At 58.8% G+C, this 13,401-nt stretch overlaps 2 protein-coding genes across 16 annotated transcripts in view; one reads left to right on the top strand and one right to left on the bottom strand.

Moving 5' to 3' along the window:
- Positions 1 to 12,203, top strand: MPG (N-methylpurine DNA glycosylase). 2 transcript variants are annotated; one of them, XM_036916032.2, is made up of 4 exons: positions 1 to 112; positions 7,930 to 8,163; positions 8,988 to 9,192; positions 11,759 to 12,203. In XM_036916032.2, exons 1-4 carry the CDS (start codon positions 68 to 70, stop codon positions 12,163 to 12,165), a joined length of 891 nt encoding a protein of 296 aa, XP_036771927.2. In that variant the 5' UTR covers positions 1 to 67; the 3' UTR covers positions 12,166 to 12,203. The 2 variants fall into 2 exon arrangements, with proteins under 2 accessions (XP_036771927.2, XP_036771928.2); XM_036916033.2 differs by lacking the exon at positions 1 to 112 and adding an exon at positions 5,232 to 5,374.
- The window catches only part of NPRL3 (NPR3 like, GATOR1 complex subunit), a 37,245-nt gene continuing 35,991 nt past the window's right edge, over positions 12,148 to 13,401 (bottom strand). For 13 of the 14 annotated variants that reach the window (XM_057487842.1, XM_036916021.2, XM_036916024.2 and 10 more), the window contains one exon: positions 12,148 to 12,976. In XM_057487842.1, the coding sequence (XP_057343825.1) occupies positions 12,811 to 12,976 (166 nt within the window). In that variant the 3' untranslated portion in view covers positions 12,148 to 12,810. The remainder of the gene's footprint in view (positions 12,977 to 13,401) is intronic. The other variant, XR_008992353.1, reaches the window with a different exon arrangement.

The following is a 13,401-nucleotide window of genomic DNA, read 5'->3' as shown; positions in this document are numbered from 1 at the left end:
GGCTCTGCGGCGCCAGCGCCCCTCGGCAGTGGAGGGAGGACCTGGTCACCCAGCTGGATTAAGCCCGATGGTCAATGCCAGTACTAGGCTCCTCATACTCTCTGTCATTCTAGTGAGTCCTGACCTTAAGTCTGTCTTGACTTTGTGCTTGAGAAGTGGTTGGGGGCCGTGTGGGAGAGTGTCCCTGGATCTTCTGTAAGCCTAACACGGACCTCCTCCAAAGGCCCACACCGACAAGTCACTGACCCTACACTCACCCACTCCTCACACACGTCCATGCATTCAGCAGTCTGTCCCACAAACACTCTACAGCCACTCACATGCACACTCACTCACATATTCATCATGCACAAGTGTGTACTCTCATTTGTGTGTCTGCACACTGGTGCACACTTATACTCACACCAAGGGCAGGATCAGAGCTGTCACCCCCTCCCCAGGACCCTGTACTCCTCTCCCTGGAAGCCCTGCCCCCAAAACAGGCACTTCCAGGTCAAGCTGGGCCCGGTCACAGACATCCCAGGAGCCCTGGTTTCAGTGCCCACCCTGATCTCCATTTCAGAGCTTGCCCACCATCCCCGAGTGGCTCATGCCTGCACTCTGAAATGGACACAAAATTGCCCATCTGCTGCAGGCTGAGGCTGCTAGTGGTTCCTCTCTCCTGACTTGCAAGTCAGGGGGGCAAAAACAGCCAGAGAAAGACCCAGAAAAGTGAGGGGGAGGGAGGGCAACAGCAGGGTACAGGCAGAGCTGATCAGGAGCTGCAAGTGGTGGAGGGGCCCAGGCTTCCTCTGGGGAGTTGGTATGGTGGTCTCCTTTCTTCTGTCGGAGAAAACAAACTCAGACCCCGGGTCTCCCAAGGTCCCTTCTACTGGGTGCCAGGACACCTTGGCACATTAGGCCTGGCCCCTCCAGTCTCAGATGGCACACAAATGTGTCCTCAAGCCCTTTGCAGGTCCTGGACCAGGTGGCAGTGACCCTCTCTGAACAGAGCTACTGTCACGGTCGGCCAGCATCAGTGTCTGACTGCTCACAACCTGGTCCTTGTCTACACAGAAAATAAAGTTGACAGCTTGAGGGGGTCACCAACTTACAGGTTAGCCCTAGAGCATGGGCAAAGGACAGAATCCTCTGACCAAACACTTATCCATACGTGGGACGCACTGGGCCCTCTATGAATTGTGTTGTAGGAAGCATATTGATATGATTCTGAAGTGGAGGGAGACAATGAAAACCCTGGGGGGACTACAGGGGAACTCCTTCACTTGGCAGGGTCGGGGGTGTGGGGACTGCAGGTAGGTTGGGGACACAAGGCAGGAGGGGACTGCCCAGTGCTGATGTTCAGGGCTTCTGCAGCCCACACGTGCCACCCCTCCCATGCCAGGCTCTCAGCCACACAGGACAGTCTCTCCATGCCAGGCATGCTCAACCTCTGCCAGGAATAAGCAGGCCCCACCCACCTAGATGCCACAACTGGGTTGGTAGGGCCAGTGGCGACGTCATCTCTAGAGTCCAGGGTCTGGGCTTGCCTCCAAAGCATACCTCTGCTAGACATCCGGTGCTGGCAGGGCTCCTCCTGAAGTGGACACTGCAGGGCACCACCCAGACCCATTCCATGACCCAGATTTTCATCCCCAGTTGCCAGGACCACCAACCGTAGCTGGCTCATAGCTGAGACCCCCCACCCCAAGGAGTCACCTTCAGTGGATGAGTTACCTTCCCAAAGTCATGGTCCCTCCACAGAGAGGGTGGTCTTGTGTCCAATGACAGGAGAATGGCATCCCTGTGTTCATTTGGGCTACCTCTGAATGATCCTCTCAGTTCTTGAGCTCCAAGGGGATTCCCAGAAGCCTCTGTCGCAAACCCTGCTCCCTCACAGGTATTACTCCCAAGACATACCCCAGTACAGCCTGGCAGGGAAATTCAGAAGTCCCTATGTTCTCAGTCCACTCCACTCTCCTGAGTGAGGACCCTGGCATCAGAAGGAGGGAGCGAGCAGAGGCCTGGACCCAGCCCACATGGACATATGTGCACACACACATGCACTCTGCCTCATGACTGTCCCTCAGTGCTGTGCTCTGGTGGAAGAGCCCCTGCATAGAACCCCAGCTCACAGTCTGTCTCCTTCCTCTTCACTGGGCCTGAGAAATGGAAATAAGTTGCAGTTGCCTATCATGTAGGCAGGTGTCTGGATCACCACAGCTGTGGGCTTCACTCTAGGACCTGAGAGGGCGGGAGCGCTGACAGTAGGAGGAGTCCCTTCCAGCCACCCCAGAATCCTCAGCTCAGAAGGCCAGTCCCTGGGCTTTTGGGAACCTGGATGGCCCCAGGACCAGCCCCTAGCTATTTGGGGAGGAGGGAGAAGTGGGCCAGTTCAGCCAGGGGCCTGAGGTCACTGGCTATTTCTGAGGCAGCTGCCCCTTCCTGTGTCTCGGGGCATGGCAAGGGGTCCCTTTAAGAACCTGGGTCCAGGGCCCAGCAACACTGGCAGCACAGCCCCAGGAAGGGAGCATGCAGGGCACACACACCTCCTTCAGCTGCCCTCTGCCCAAGAAGCCTCACCTCGCTGGTGCCCATCAGACACAGAGGGGCTGGGAGACCAGTCGGGTGCTGGAGTGCTGAGAAGCTGTGGAGGGTGTGCTCATGTGCTCCTGTCTGACTGAGGAGCCCACTGTGTTCTGACCCAACTGTCAGAGCCATCTCCATGTTAGAAAGGACACCAAGCCAGTGTTCTGGGTGCCTGGGGACGGCACTGGTCCTGGAACTCTGGCCTCTGTGGCCAGTAGAGCTGCTGTCCTTCCCCATAAGACTCCAGTGACTGGTGGCCCCCACAGGCCATTGGCTGGCTCAGCAGGGCCAGAGACCATCGCTCCAGCACTCACCCATCTCAGAGCATCCAGCTGTGTCCTCACTTGCATCTTCCCCTGACATCCTCCAACATCTCTTCCCCAGCCCAGCAGCTGGGCACCTAGGACCACCTTCTCTCACCCCCAGCCTGCCTGCCCTGCAGGCCACAGTGGGAATGCTCAGCCCAACACTTCCCGCCGGTGGTGGGGCCTCAGACCACAAACCAGGAAGTGGTGGAGCCCCCTCCGCCAGCAGTGGCGCAAGCCCTTGCACTAAGGCTGGGACATCTGGAGAAGTGGGTTATCTGGCCCTGCCTCCACCTCCTGGGGGCCAGGGCAGCCCTCAGAGCCTCTCTCCTCACCCTCAAGGTAGAGATAAAACACCCCTCCGGAAACATGGCCTCCCCATGATTTCCACAAGGACCGCACCATTTTTGAAATCAAAATAAAAATTAATACAAAACAGCACCCAACCTGCCCCTGCCCTCACCACGGGGACCAGACACTCAACACAAGGAACTTCCTGCTCTGATTTCTCCAGGGGATACTGGCATCTTGGTCTGAGGGGGCGCTCCTCTCTCTGAGGTTGCCCACACTTTCTAAGTGTGTAACCTTTTAACTTTAAACTCTTTCTTTTCAACCTTTGAGTGCATTCCTCTGAGGTCGACTGCACTTTTTCTCTAAGAAACTTCAAATAAAACTTTTACTCTGCTTCACTACTGTGTCTCTGCCCTTCATTCTTTGTTGCAGCTGGGACAAGGACAGAGGAAAATACATAACCCTCTCCCAACAGGACCAAACCAAGGCCTCAGTTTCCTTCAGGGAATAGGGGAGAAAGGGAAGGGGAGGGCAAGGGGGTTGAGCACAGGAAAGCAGGAAGGGGCTCATTGTTTGGGCAGAATGGCTGCAGGGGATGAAGAGGAAAGACAGGGGCAGGAGTCACATCCAGGCCTGCCTTACAAGCATGGATTTGTGACAAGTTACCCACCTCCGGAAGCAGCAGAGTGCCACAAACAGCTGGGTGGCTTCCAGCAGAGGGCTGGAAGGCTTCTGCCCCTCCCTCCTTCCCTGCCCAGGAAGTCCTGGCTGGGGCCTGGGGGGGCCAGGATTGGTGGAGGGATCGGGGAGGGTGGGGGGTACCCAGATGGAACTGGACCTAAACTGCCTGGAGGAGAGGTTGAAGACCATGGCCCTCCCAGCTGAACTTGCCCTGAACTAGGTGCCATGCTCATCCAAGGTGCCAAGCACATGGCCAGTCAAACAACTCCCATCTGATGCCATCCTACACTCCAAGGCCCCATAGGTACCCCCTCCCAGGGCCAGAGTCACAGGAATCAGACAGCTCAGGATATGTCCCTAGAGCAGGAATGGTTGTATAGGGCTGTGCCTGCCACCATGCCAGGGCTGCAGCGGGGCCCATGCAAACCTAGGTAAACCCTAGCAAGACAAGCTTGTGTTGGGTGTCTGGGCTGCAATTGCCCGCCAGGGTTCACTGACCCAGAGGAGCCAGAAGCATGCCCCTCAGCCACCACAAACACACCACAACAGCCCTGTGTTTGACCACCTCCCCCCCGCCCCCGCCCATGGCCCTCCCTTCTTCCTGGGGGGCACCAATCCAACTTGAGAGGTTATGCGCAGGGAGGGCAGCCGGAGATGGGCATGGGAAGGGGGCATCAGATGTGGCCCCCCCCCCAGCCGCAGACATGCAAGGAGGGTGTTTAGGGGTCTCACAGCCCATTCCTCGCCTCAGCCACAGGAGGAGGCTGGCCCCCCTGTCCAGCGAGCCTACCCCAGGATGTGGGTGGGCTCCTTTCAGCATCCTTGGGTGACAGGAGGGGCGGGGGCTCTGCTGAGGAGCCAGAATCCCCGGACCGCCTGCGACGATGACCCGGGGCCTGTGACAATGACCCGGGCAGGGGCTTCCGGACAGGCCTGGCGTCCGCTTCCTGGACAGTCTTCCTAACCCACTATCCGTACCCCCCGCCCCCCCACAACCTGTCCTCTCCACCCGTGCCTCCCGAGGTCGGGAGCAAGTAATACCGCCCACCACCCCCCGCGGCCACCGCAGTCCGGAAGGCGTGTCGAAACGACCGGGCCAGTCCGCCACCTCCCTCGGCGCATTCCACGTGCACCCCCGCCGAACCGTACGCGGGCCACCCCGCAAAAACACTACAACTCCAAGCGGGGCCTGTCGAGAGCCCAGGCAAGGTTCACGCCGCACCAGTTCTCTTCGTCGTCTGGCCACTGGCTCTGCGGTTTTGGGGATAGTGGCAGCAGGTCACTGGGAGGGGAGCCCCTGGCCGCCTGCTAACCCTCCTCACTCAGCAAGAGCACCACCCGCTCCCAAGCCCACGCCGCGCACTCGTCACCGCCCCACGGCTCCCGTCCTTCTCTGCGCAGGCGCCAGCTCCACCCTCGGCCGGGGCGGGGCTTCCGGGGTCGGCTCCGCCCTGGGCTCAGGGCTCGACTGGGAGCTGCTGGCGAGGCCCGGTCGGAGCGGCCGGATGCCCGCGCGCGCCGCGGCTCAGGTGAGTGCGCGCCGGCCCTCCGTGCTCGGCCGCCCCGCCGTCGGCCGAGGAGCCGACTCGGGGCCGAATATCACCCCGAATCGCACAGCCAGGGACCCGCTGAGCGAGGGCACGGGGCGAACCGCTAATGCGCGCAGGCAGGCCCGGACGGGGTCCGCGGCCCCCAGAGGAGCTCCCACTGGCGGGGTGGGATCCGGCTCGGCCCGGCTGCCCCGTTTGCAGGAAGCAGAGCCGAGGCCAGGCCCGAGGTCGCAAGTGAGGTCTGGGAGGGGACCCGGACATAGGTTTCCTGGTGAAAAGCTGTGCGCTCAGGCCTGTCGCAGACACCCCCTGCCCAGAAGCCAGCCTGCCGAACAAGTTGGCGGGAGGGGCCGCCTTCCCACTCTCCTCCTTCAGCGTCACAGCCAGCTAAATGCCCCCGTTCGTGTACTAACCCCGTTTGCCCAGGCTTTGATGGAGGGCCGGTGGGTCCCTTGCACAACCCCATCCAGACAAGGCTGTTTCCTGTCCTCCACCAGGTGGGCCTGGCAAAAGACCCTTCTCCCCAGGTTTTGCCCAGAAGCATCCCCACTGGAGGGTTTTCCTTCCTAACATTTGCTGGGTGCTAGCCGGGTGCTTCCCTGGCTTCTCTCGCTTTATTCTCAGAACCACAACAGATGAGAAAACAGAGGCACAGAGACTTCAAGTAATTTTCTGGGGCCCCTCACCCAAGAGCCCTCATTTATAACCAGGGTCACGTGATGGGTGTGAGGTGCCCAGGTGCACAGTTTGAGGTAGCACTCACTCTTGGGAGCTACACCGGGTCACCGCACTCCGCAGCTCCCTGCGCAAAATAACCCCGGTCACCTCATGCAGGTTTGAATCCTAGGTCTGCAGTGGAGAAGCTAAGGCTTCTGTGACTCTCAGTACCTGGGCAGCCATATGAGTCCCTCACTGCCCAGGGTGGGCCAGAGCAGAGAGCCAGAGTGACCTAAGTGCCCAGGCAGTCAGGCCAGGGGCCATGCTTGGGGTGAGAAAAGCGTCCCAGAGTCTGAGGCCACCACAGGTGTTGGCAGATGGGCCAGGCTGCAAAGATGGTCACGTCAGCGCCCATTCTCGGCAGACTATACTATTCAACGTGGAACATCACCACTCATGTTAAAAATAATGGGCCTGTCACATGCCCGGGAGATGTGGCTACTGCTGAAGATCAGGCCTTGAGAAGTGTGTTTTCAGGCCCCAGTGCTCACCTGCTCCCTTCGTTTTCCCTGCTTGTTGGAGAGCGGCTGGTCCCAGAATAGCTGAGGGAGAGTGGTCAGGTTTCCTCTGCCGCAGCGTGGTGGCACGTGGGCGGCAGGCAGTGTGCTTGGGTCTGAGCACATCCTCCCCATTCCTTGGAAGACCTCAGCTTTGCCCACTTACTCCTTCTCATTCTGACATCCTGGCTCGAGAGGAGACCTGGGGATGCCCCAAAGGTCATACCCTGAGCACTTGGGGTGGGGCCAGGCAGTGAGGCAGCCCAGTACTTTTTTTAAATGTTTTATTTATCAATTAATTTATTTATTAAGGTATCGGTGATATACACTCTTATGAAGGTTTCACATCAAAAACAATGTGGTTACTACATTCACCCATATTATCAAGTTCCCCCCCCACGCCCCATTGCAGTCACTGTCCATCAGTGTAGTAAGATGCCACAGTCACTACTTGTCTTTATGCTACACTGTCTTCCCCTTGATCCCCCACCATGTGTACTAATCATGATACCCCTCAGTCCCAGTCCCCTTCTCCCTCCCTCCCCACCTCTCCTCCCCCACCCCTCCCCTTTGGTAACTGCTAGTTCCTTCTTGGAGTCTGCTGCTGTTTTGTTCCTTCAGTTTTGCTTCATCATTATACTCCACAAATGAGGGAAATCATTTGGTACTTGTCTTTCTCTCCCTCAGCCAGCCCAGTATTTACCCACCTATGTGTATCAGGCCTTCTGGGGTATGCTGAGGAAGGGTCTGACACATCGGGAGCCCTGTGTCAGCCAGGTGGTGGAGGGGTATGGATGACACATGACCCCACTAGTCATGCCTCGGTCAGTCCCCATTGAGGTTACGGCAGTGTTTTGAAATTCCTGGTTAGGCTCAGGGGCAAAAGGCAGGATCCCAGAAACAAGTTCAGAAGTTGGCCCGAGGTCCACGTGGTGCGTGGGCATCCAAAGATACCAGCCCTCCTGTCCCAGGCTGTGGTGGTGCTCACTGTCCCCTCCCTGGGCCCTGTAGCCCTTTGCCACAAGCTGTGCATCTCCTTTGTGTAGAGTGCTTGTGGAGCAGAGTGGCCTCCCTGTCACCACTTCTCACGTGCCAGTCCTCACGTGCAGTCATTTCCCAGGGCCTCCTGGGGCTCAGCATGGGTCAGAGGACACCAGGTACGGCATTCTGTATGTCCCTTGTAACCACCCACGAGGCGGTCGGCTCATTTTGCAGGTGAGGCTGGCAGTCGATACAGTTCTGGAGCTGCTCACGTCTGACTCCACTGCACGACCATCTATCCTCTCCTATTCAGCTTTACTTTTTGCTTTTCCTTTACAGCTTTCCCGCAAAATGGGGCAAAAAAAGCAGCGGCTATTGGAGGCAGAGCAGTGTCACAGCCCACCAGATGGAGCCCAGGCGCCCTCCCACAAGGAGCCTCGCTGGGGGCCATGTGCCACCCTGTGCCCACAGCGCAGCATCTATTTCTCAAGCCCAAAGGGCCCCTCTGCACAGCTGGGATCAGAGTTTTTCGACCAGCCTGCAGTCTGCCTGGCCCGGGCTCTTCTGGGACAGGTAATATCCTGTGGCCAGTGAAGAAGACAGAAAATGTCCAGGCCAGGGAAGACTCGATTCCCTGGCACACTGAGCATTCCACAGGCCCTCCCTGGCTCTACCGTAGCCTGGGCTCACCTCAGATGTGCTCTGTTGGCCTGAGAACCCACGCCCCTCCAGTGACAGCCCCTGGCAACTACCTCCTGCCCTGTCCTTGGCCAGCTCCTCTGTCCCCTCCAGGCCCAACTCCCATAAGCCAACTATAGCCAGGCTCATGTCCCTGGCACAGTGCCTGCACTGACCCGCTCCTTGGGGAGCTGTCTACACTGGCTACAGGGCCAGGGGCACTGTCACTGTGGGCCAGCCAGTCCTGCTGCTCGGAAAGGCTTTTTGGTGCCAGGTGGGCAGGAGCTAAGTGTGATGGTCCTTCTTAACAGTCCAGTTAGAGGAGCAGTGGACTTAACAGTCCACTGGCTCTGGAGCATACCAGACAGCTATATGGGGACACCAGTAGGGCTCTGCACCCTCCAGGCTGCCCTGCCCCTGGCTGAGCCATTAAGTCAAAGGGGACTGAAGGAGAATACAGGAGGATGGAAGCCCCGTTATGGGACTCTAAGTGTGTTGATTCACATGGGCTGGTTTCCAGCCTGCTCCTGGCTGCAGCCTGCGCATAGGACCACAGTGAGGAGAGCCTATGGTCTGGTGGTCCAGCAGGACAGAAAGGACAGTGGGGGGACCTGGGTGGCCTGGTGCATCCTTAGTTGGGGAGACGAGGTCCAGGCTGTGGAATGTCTGGGTGCAGTGGACTTCTGTCCCTGCCCTGAGCAGAGACTGACCACCTACAGGTCTTGGTCCGGCGGCTTGACAATGGCACAGAGCTCCGTGGCCGCGTTGTGGAGACTGAGGCATACTTGGGGCCAGAGGATGAAGCTGCCCACTCGAGGGGTGGTCGGGAGACCACCCGCAACCGTGCCATGTTCATGAAGCCAGGGACTCTGTACGTGTACATCATCTACGGCATGTACTTCTGCATGAATATCTCCAGCCAAGGTGAGCAGTGCTGGGGGTTGGGGGCAGGCCTGGGTAGAGCCCTCAGCTGTCACCTGGGAGACTGCCGGGAGGACAAGGGCATGATGGGGGTCTGAGCAAGGAGGTGACACTGCAGGCTGTGTCAGGGTTTCAGAAGCTCTGGCTGCACTGACAGTGTTCTGTAGTTCTGGGGGCCCCCACAGAATAGCGGTCATGGGTTGGCCTGAACTCAGATCTGACAGGTTCCATGCGGCTGCCACTGGTCCCAGAGATCAGAGCTGGTGTCACCGATGGCCCAGGGTAGACTTGGCAGGGGCTGGCTGTGGGAAAATGACGGTAAGATCTACTTGGGTTAAGCTGGCTTCAGGCAGGAACCTTGCCAGTCACTTATGGGGTCTTGATAGGTCGTAGTCAACTGGAGATGATTCTGCCACCCTGGGGGAACAGGTGATGTCTGGAGACATTTTTGGTCATCACAGCTGGGGGGGAAGCTACTGGCATCTAGCGGGTGGAGGCCAGGGATGCTGCTGAATGGCTCACAATGCACCAGACAGCCCTCACCGGAGAACCATCTGCCCCCAATGTCAATAGTGCTGGTCTAGAACTCCTGGGAAAACCCACTCACCTTGTGGGACCTGCCCTGGGGCAACGTCTGTCCTTTGGGAGCTTCCTGGGTGGTCTGTGCTTGGAAGAAAGCTCACAGCACTGTCCTGCCCGAGCTGCTGCCTGTCCCAGCATGACCAAATGCTTGAGGAGCCCAGTAAGGGGCTTGGAGGCTGGGAGGATGCAGATCACATTTGTTGAATGATTCCAGTGACATGGGAGCTGTGGTTGTCTAGACTGGACAGCTGGGCCAGAACCACAGAGGATAGAGGACGCAGGGAGCCCACGACTGACCCTGTGCCGGGAGTGAGAGTGAGTGCCTGACATGAGTGGATGGCAGGGGCTGTCCCCAGAGGGCCGTTACCACCCTCAAGAGCTTTCTTTGGCAATGGAACCAACCCCCTCGTGAAGTGAAACTGAACTCTGACAAGGAGCCTGACCCTAGAGGTACCTAGGGCTGTGGTCCCTGAGGAAGGGGAGGAGCCCAGGGTTTCTGTGGGCACAGCAGACAGGGCCGATGCGGGAGGTAATGTGTCACATGTTACCTTCTGGACATGGGGCCAAGATGCCCAAGGAACATTTAAGTCGAGGAGGCAAGAAACTGCACAGGTGCTGTCAGGGCCAAGGGTACTGGGTAGAGGCAGAGGGGAGGCCAGAGACCTGGTCATTAGCTGCCTGCCCACAGGCAGAGGCAATGCACAGGACAGCCGGTACATCAGATTGCTGAGGCTTGCTGGCATTTGGTGCACACAGAGTAGCGGGATGTGCAGACTTGGTGGGAAGACGTTAGGGTGCTGGGCTTTGTCTTTGTCTTTAAGGACATGGGACTCAGATGTGTTCCGGAGAGGGAGGTGTGTGACAGAGGTAAGCGGCTCCTTTGACACAGTTGCAGGCCGCTCTTGGGGTTCAATGACATGGTGAAGGACAGGTTGCACCCATGGGGAGCCCTGAGGCCAGTGGACTCGGAGGGGCACAGCAATCAAGGGACTGGAATTTCAAGACTGCTTGCCCTTGAGTGTGTCCTGAGGTCCCTCTGAAACCTAGCTAGTTAAGAGGGGTGTGGCCACAACCTGTTGCCCAACACGTGCCAGCAACTGACCACTTCAGCATGGCTGCCCTGTCCACTCAGAATGTCAATGGGGAGGCCTGTGTAGCCGCGGCCCAAGAGTGGGAACTGGCCTGGCCATATTCCCGGGTGGCAGGGTAGGCCGCATGAGTCAGGAAAGCAGCTATGCTGGTGGGTCAGGGCTCCTCTGCCAGGGTCCAGGTAATCGCTGTCCCCATACAGGACTCTGAGGAGTATTTCCAAACCTAAGGGGCTGTGAGGGAATTTGGACAGTTCCGTCTTTTTGAGCCAGCCTCTGGTCTCTGAAGTGGCCAGGGCTGGTGCGGGAGGATACCAGGCTCGGGTCCCAAGGGAGGTGAGAGGGCTGTTGACGTCCCCTCCTGTCCTCAGTCTTCACACTGGGTGATGGAGGGGGGCTCATCCAGCATCCTGTGCACATTGCCAGCTGCTCTGGGCCAACCTTCCAGCTTGTCCAACACAGACACCAAGTGGGTGAGGTGCATGGGGGACCCTGTGGTCTGGTAGGAACTAGAGTAGGCCCGAGGCCTCCTGCTCCTGGTGGAGTGACTGTGCTCAGGGAGAAATGGCTTTCCACTGGTGCTGTTGCCAGCTTGTGGCTGTTGCCGATGACCAGTCCAGAGACCAGGAAGGTACTTTTTACTACTTCTGCATAGCAAGTGGTTGGGAGTTCTGGCCTCATGGAGGAGGCCCCACCTGGCAGTAACAGCTGGAGATGCCCACAAGAGGCACAGGGGCCTTGTGGGTGCAGGTGTACAGGAGTGGGGCAGACAGAAGGCCTAGACACAGTGATGCCCACCAAGGCAGCTGCTTCACCCCCACGGCCCTGTTTGTGCCCCAGGCAGGGCAGGCAACAGCCTGGGGAGGCTCTGCTTTCTAGGCTGTCCACCTGTCCCACAGGGGAGGGCGCGTGTGTCCTGCTGCGAGCCCTGGAGCCCCTGGGGGGCCTGGAGATCATGCGGCACCTTCGCAGCACCCTCCGCAAAGGCCCTGCCAGCCGAGCCCTCAAAGACCGTGAGCTCTGCAGTGGTCCCTCCAAGTTGTGCCAGGCCCTGGCCATCGATAAGAGCTTCGACCAGCGGGACCTGGCCAAAGATGAGGCAGTGTGGCTGGAACAGGGCCCCCCGGGGGGCCCTGAGCCTGCTGTGGTAGCAGCAGCCCGAGTGGGCATTGGCCATGCAGGAGAGTGGGCCCAGAAGCCGCTGCGCTTCTATGTCCAAGGCAGCCCCTGGGTCAGCGTGGTAGACAGAGCAGCCAAGCAGGCTGCACAGGCTGAAGCAGGGGCCTGCTCGGACACGACTTTTTAATTGTTTAAAAATCAAATAAATGCCTTACTTCTAGAAAATAGTGTTGCTTGTATTTCAGCCAGAGCCTCACACTGGTCAGCATGTTTGGACAGGACACTGGGGGCTCTATGCACAGCACGCGTTGTAGAGAACCAGGCCCACTGTGGACACGTCCTTCCTCGGGCCTGTCATGTCCCCAGGGGACAGTGAACACAGGTGCACACATGCCCACGAGGAGCAGAGGGAACGTGTTCAACCAGGCCTGACTGCGGGACCTGGGCCAGCCCTGATCCTCTTGCCTTAGGTGTCAAAGGGGCGACAGCTTGGCCACCAGCCTCCTGGTGACCAACATAGGACAGTAGCAAGAGGTGGACCTGGCAATGAGACCTCACACTCTTGATGGCCATCAGAAGGGCAGGGGCACTGTGCTCCCATGATGGCGAGGAGGGCAGCAGTGGAGGGGGCCAGGGAGCATGGGCAGGGTCAGGAAGAGAGTCTGAGAAACGCGGGGCCCACGTGCGTGTGGGGAGCATGTGGGCCTTACTCAGAGGCATGGGTTCCGGACACTCCCTCCAGCTCCAAGCCTTGCCTTCCCAGGTTGGAGCCTCTGAGACTGTTCTGAGGACAGAAGAGAAGGCAGAGGCTGTCTGTGTCCTCAGCCCAGGGTCACGGGAGCAGACCCTGAAAGACGGCGATGACTGGGTCCTTGTGGGTGGTCACCACCAGCACGCTGCGGAACTTGTCCAGGAGCATGAGCAGCTGGGAGCGCCGTGTGTTCTCGTTGTACATGATCTCCTCCAGGTGGTGGCGGCCGCGGAAGTAGTGTAAGAGCCTGGAGAGGAAGGGGAGGCAGGGCCCAGGCTGGCTGCTGTCCTAATGGCTGTGTGCAGGGACCACTGCTGAGCTGGCCAGGCCGAGCAGAGCTGGTGGGGGTCTCAGAGGCTCAGGGAAGCAGCTGCCCATGCCCCCCCACAGGAGCAGGTGTCCTGGACCCCTGCCCACCAGGATCCCCTGAAGTGTGTCTCTGAGGACACATGGCTGTTCAAACCCAAGCCACCAGAGCCTGGGTTGCACTGCCCTCAGTTCTGACTTGCTGGGGGCAGTACAGGGAGTCAGCTCCACCAGCAGTGACTTTTTCATGCTACTATGGCAGCAAGTCCCGCATGGCTCTGGATCCAAATGGTAATCGCTTCACAGGGCGTCTGGGGCTGGGGCTGGCATGCAGGCCAGGACCAGCTGCTCAGAAGAGTTGCCTGG

The sequence above is a fragment of the Manis pentadactyla genome, chromosome 10, assembly GCF_030020395.1.
Source record: "Manis pentadactyla isolate mManPen7 chromosome 10, mManPen7.hap1, whole genome shotgun sequence".
Classification (NCBI taxonomy): Eukaryota; Metazoa; Chordata; class Mammalia; order Pholidota; family Manidae; genus Manis; species Manis pentadactyla.
Note: the sequence above shows the minus strand (reverse complement) of the source record. Positions and strands in the feature narration are given on the sequence as shown.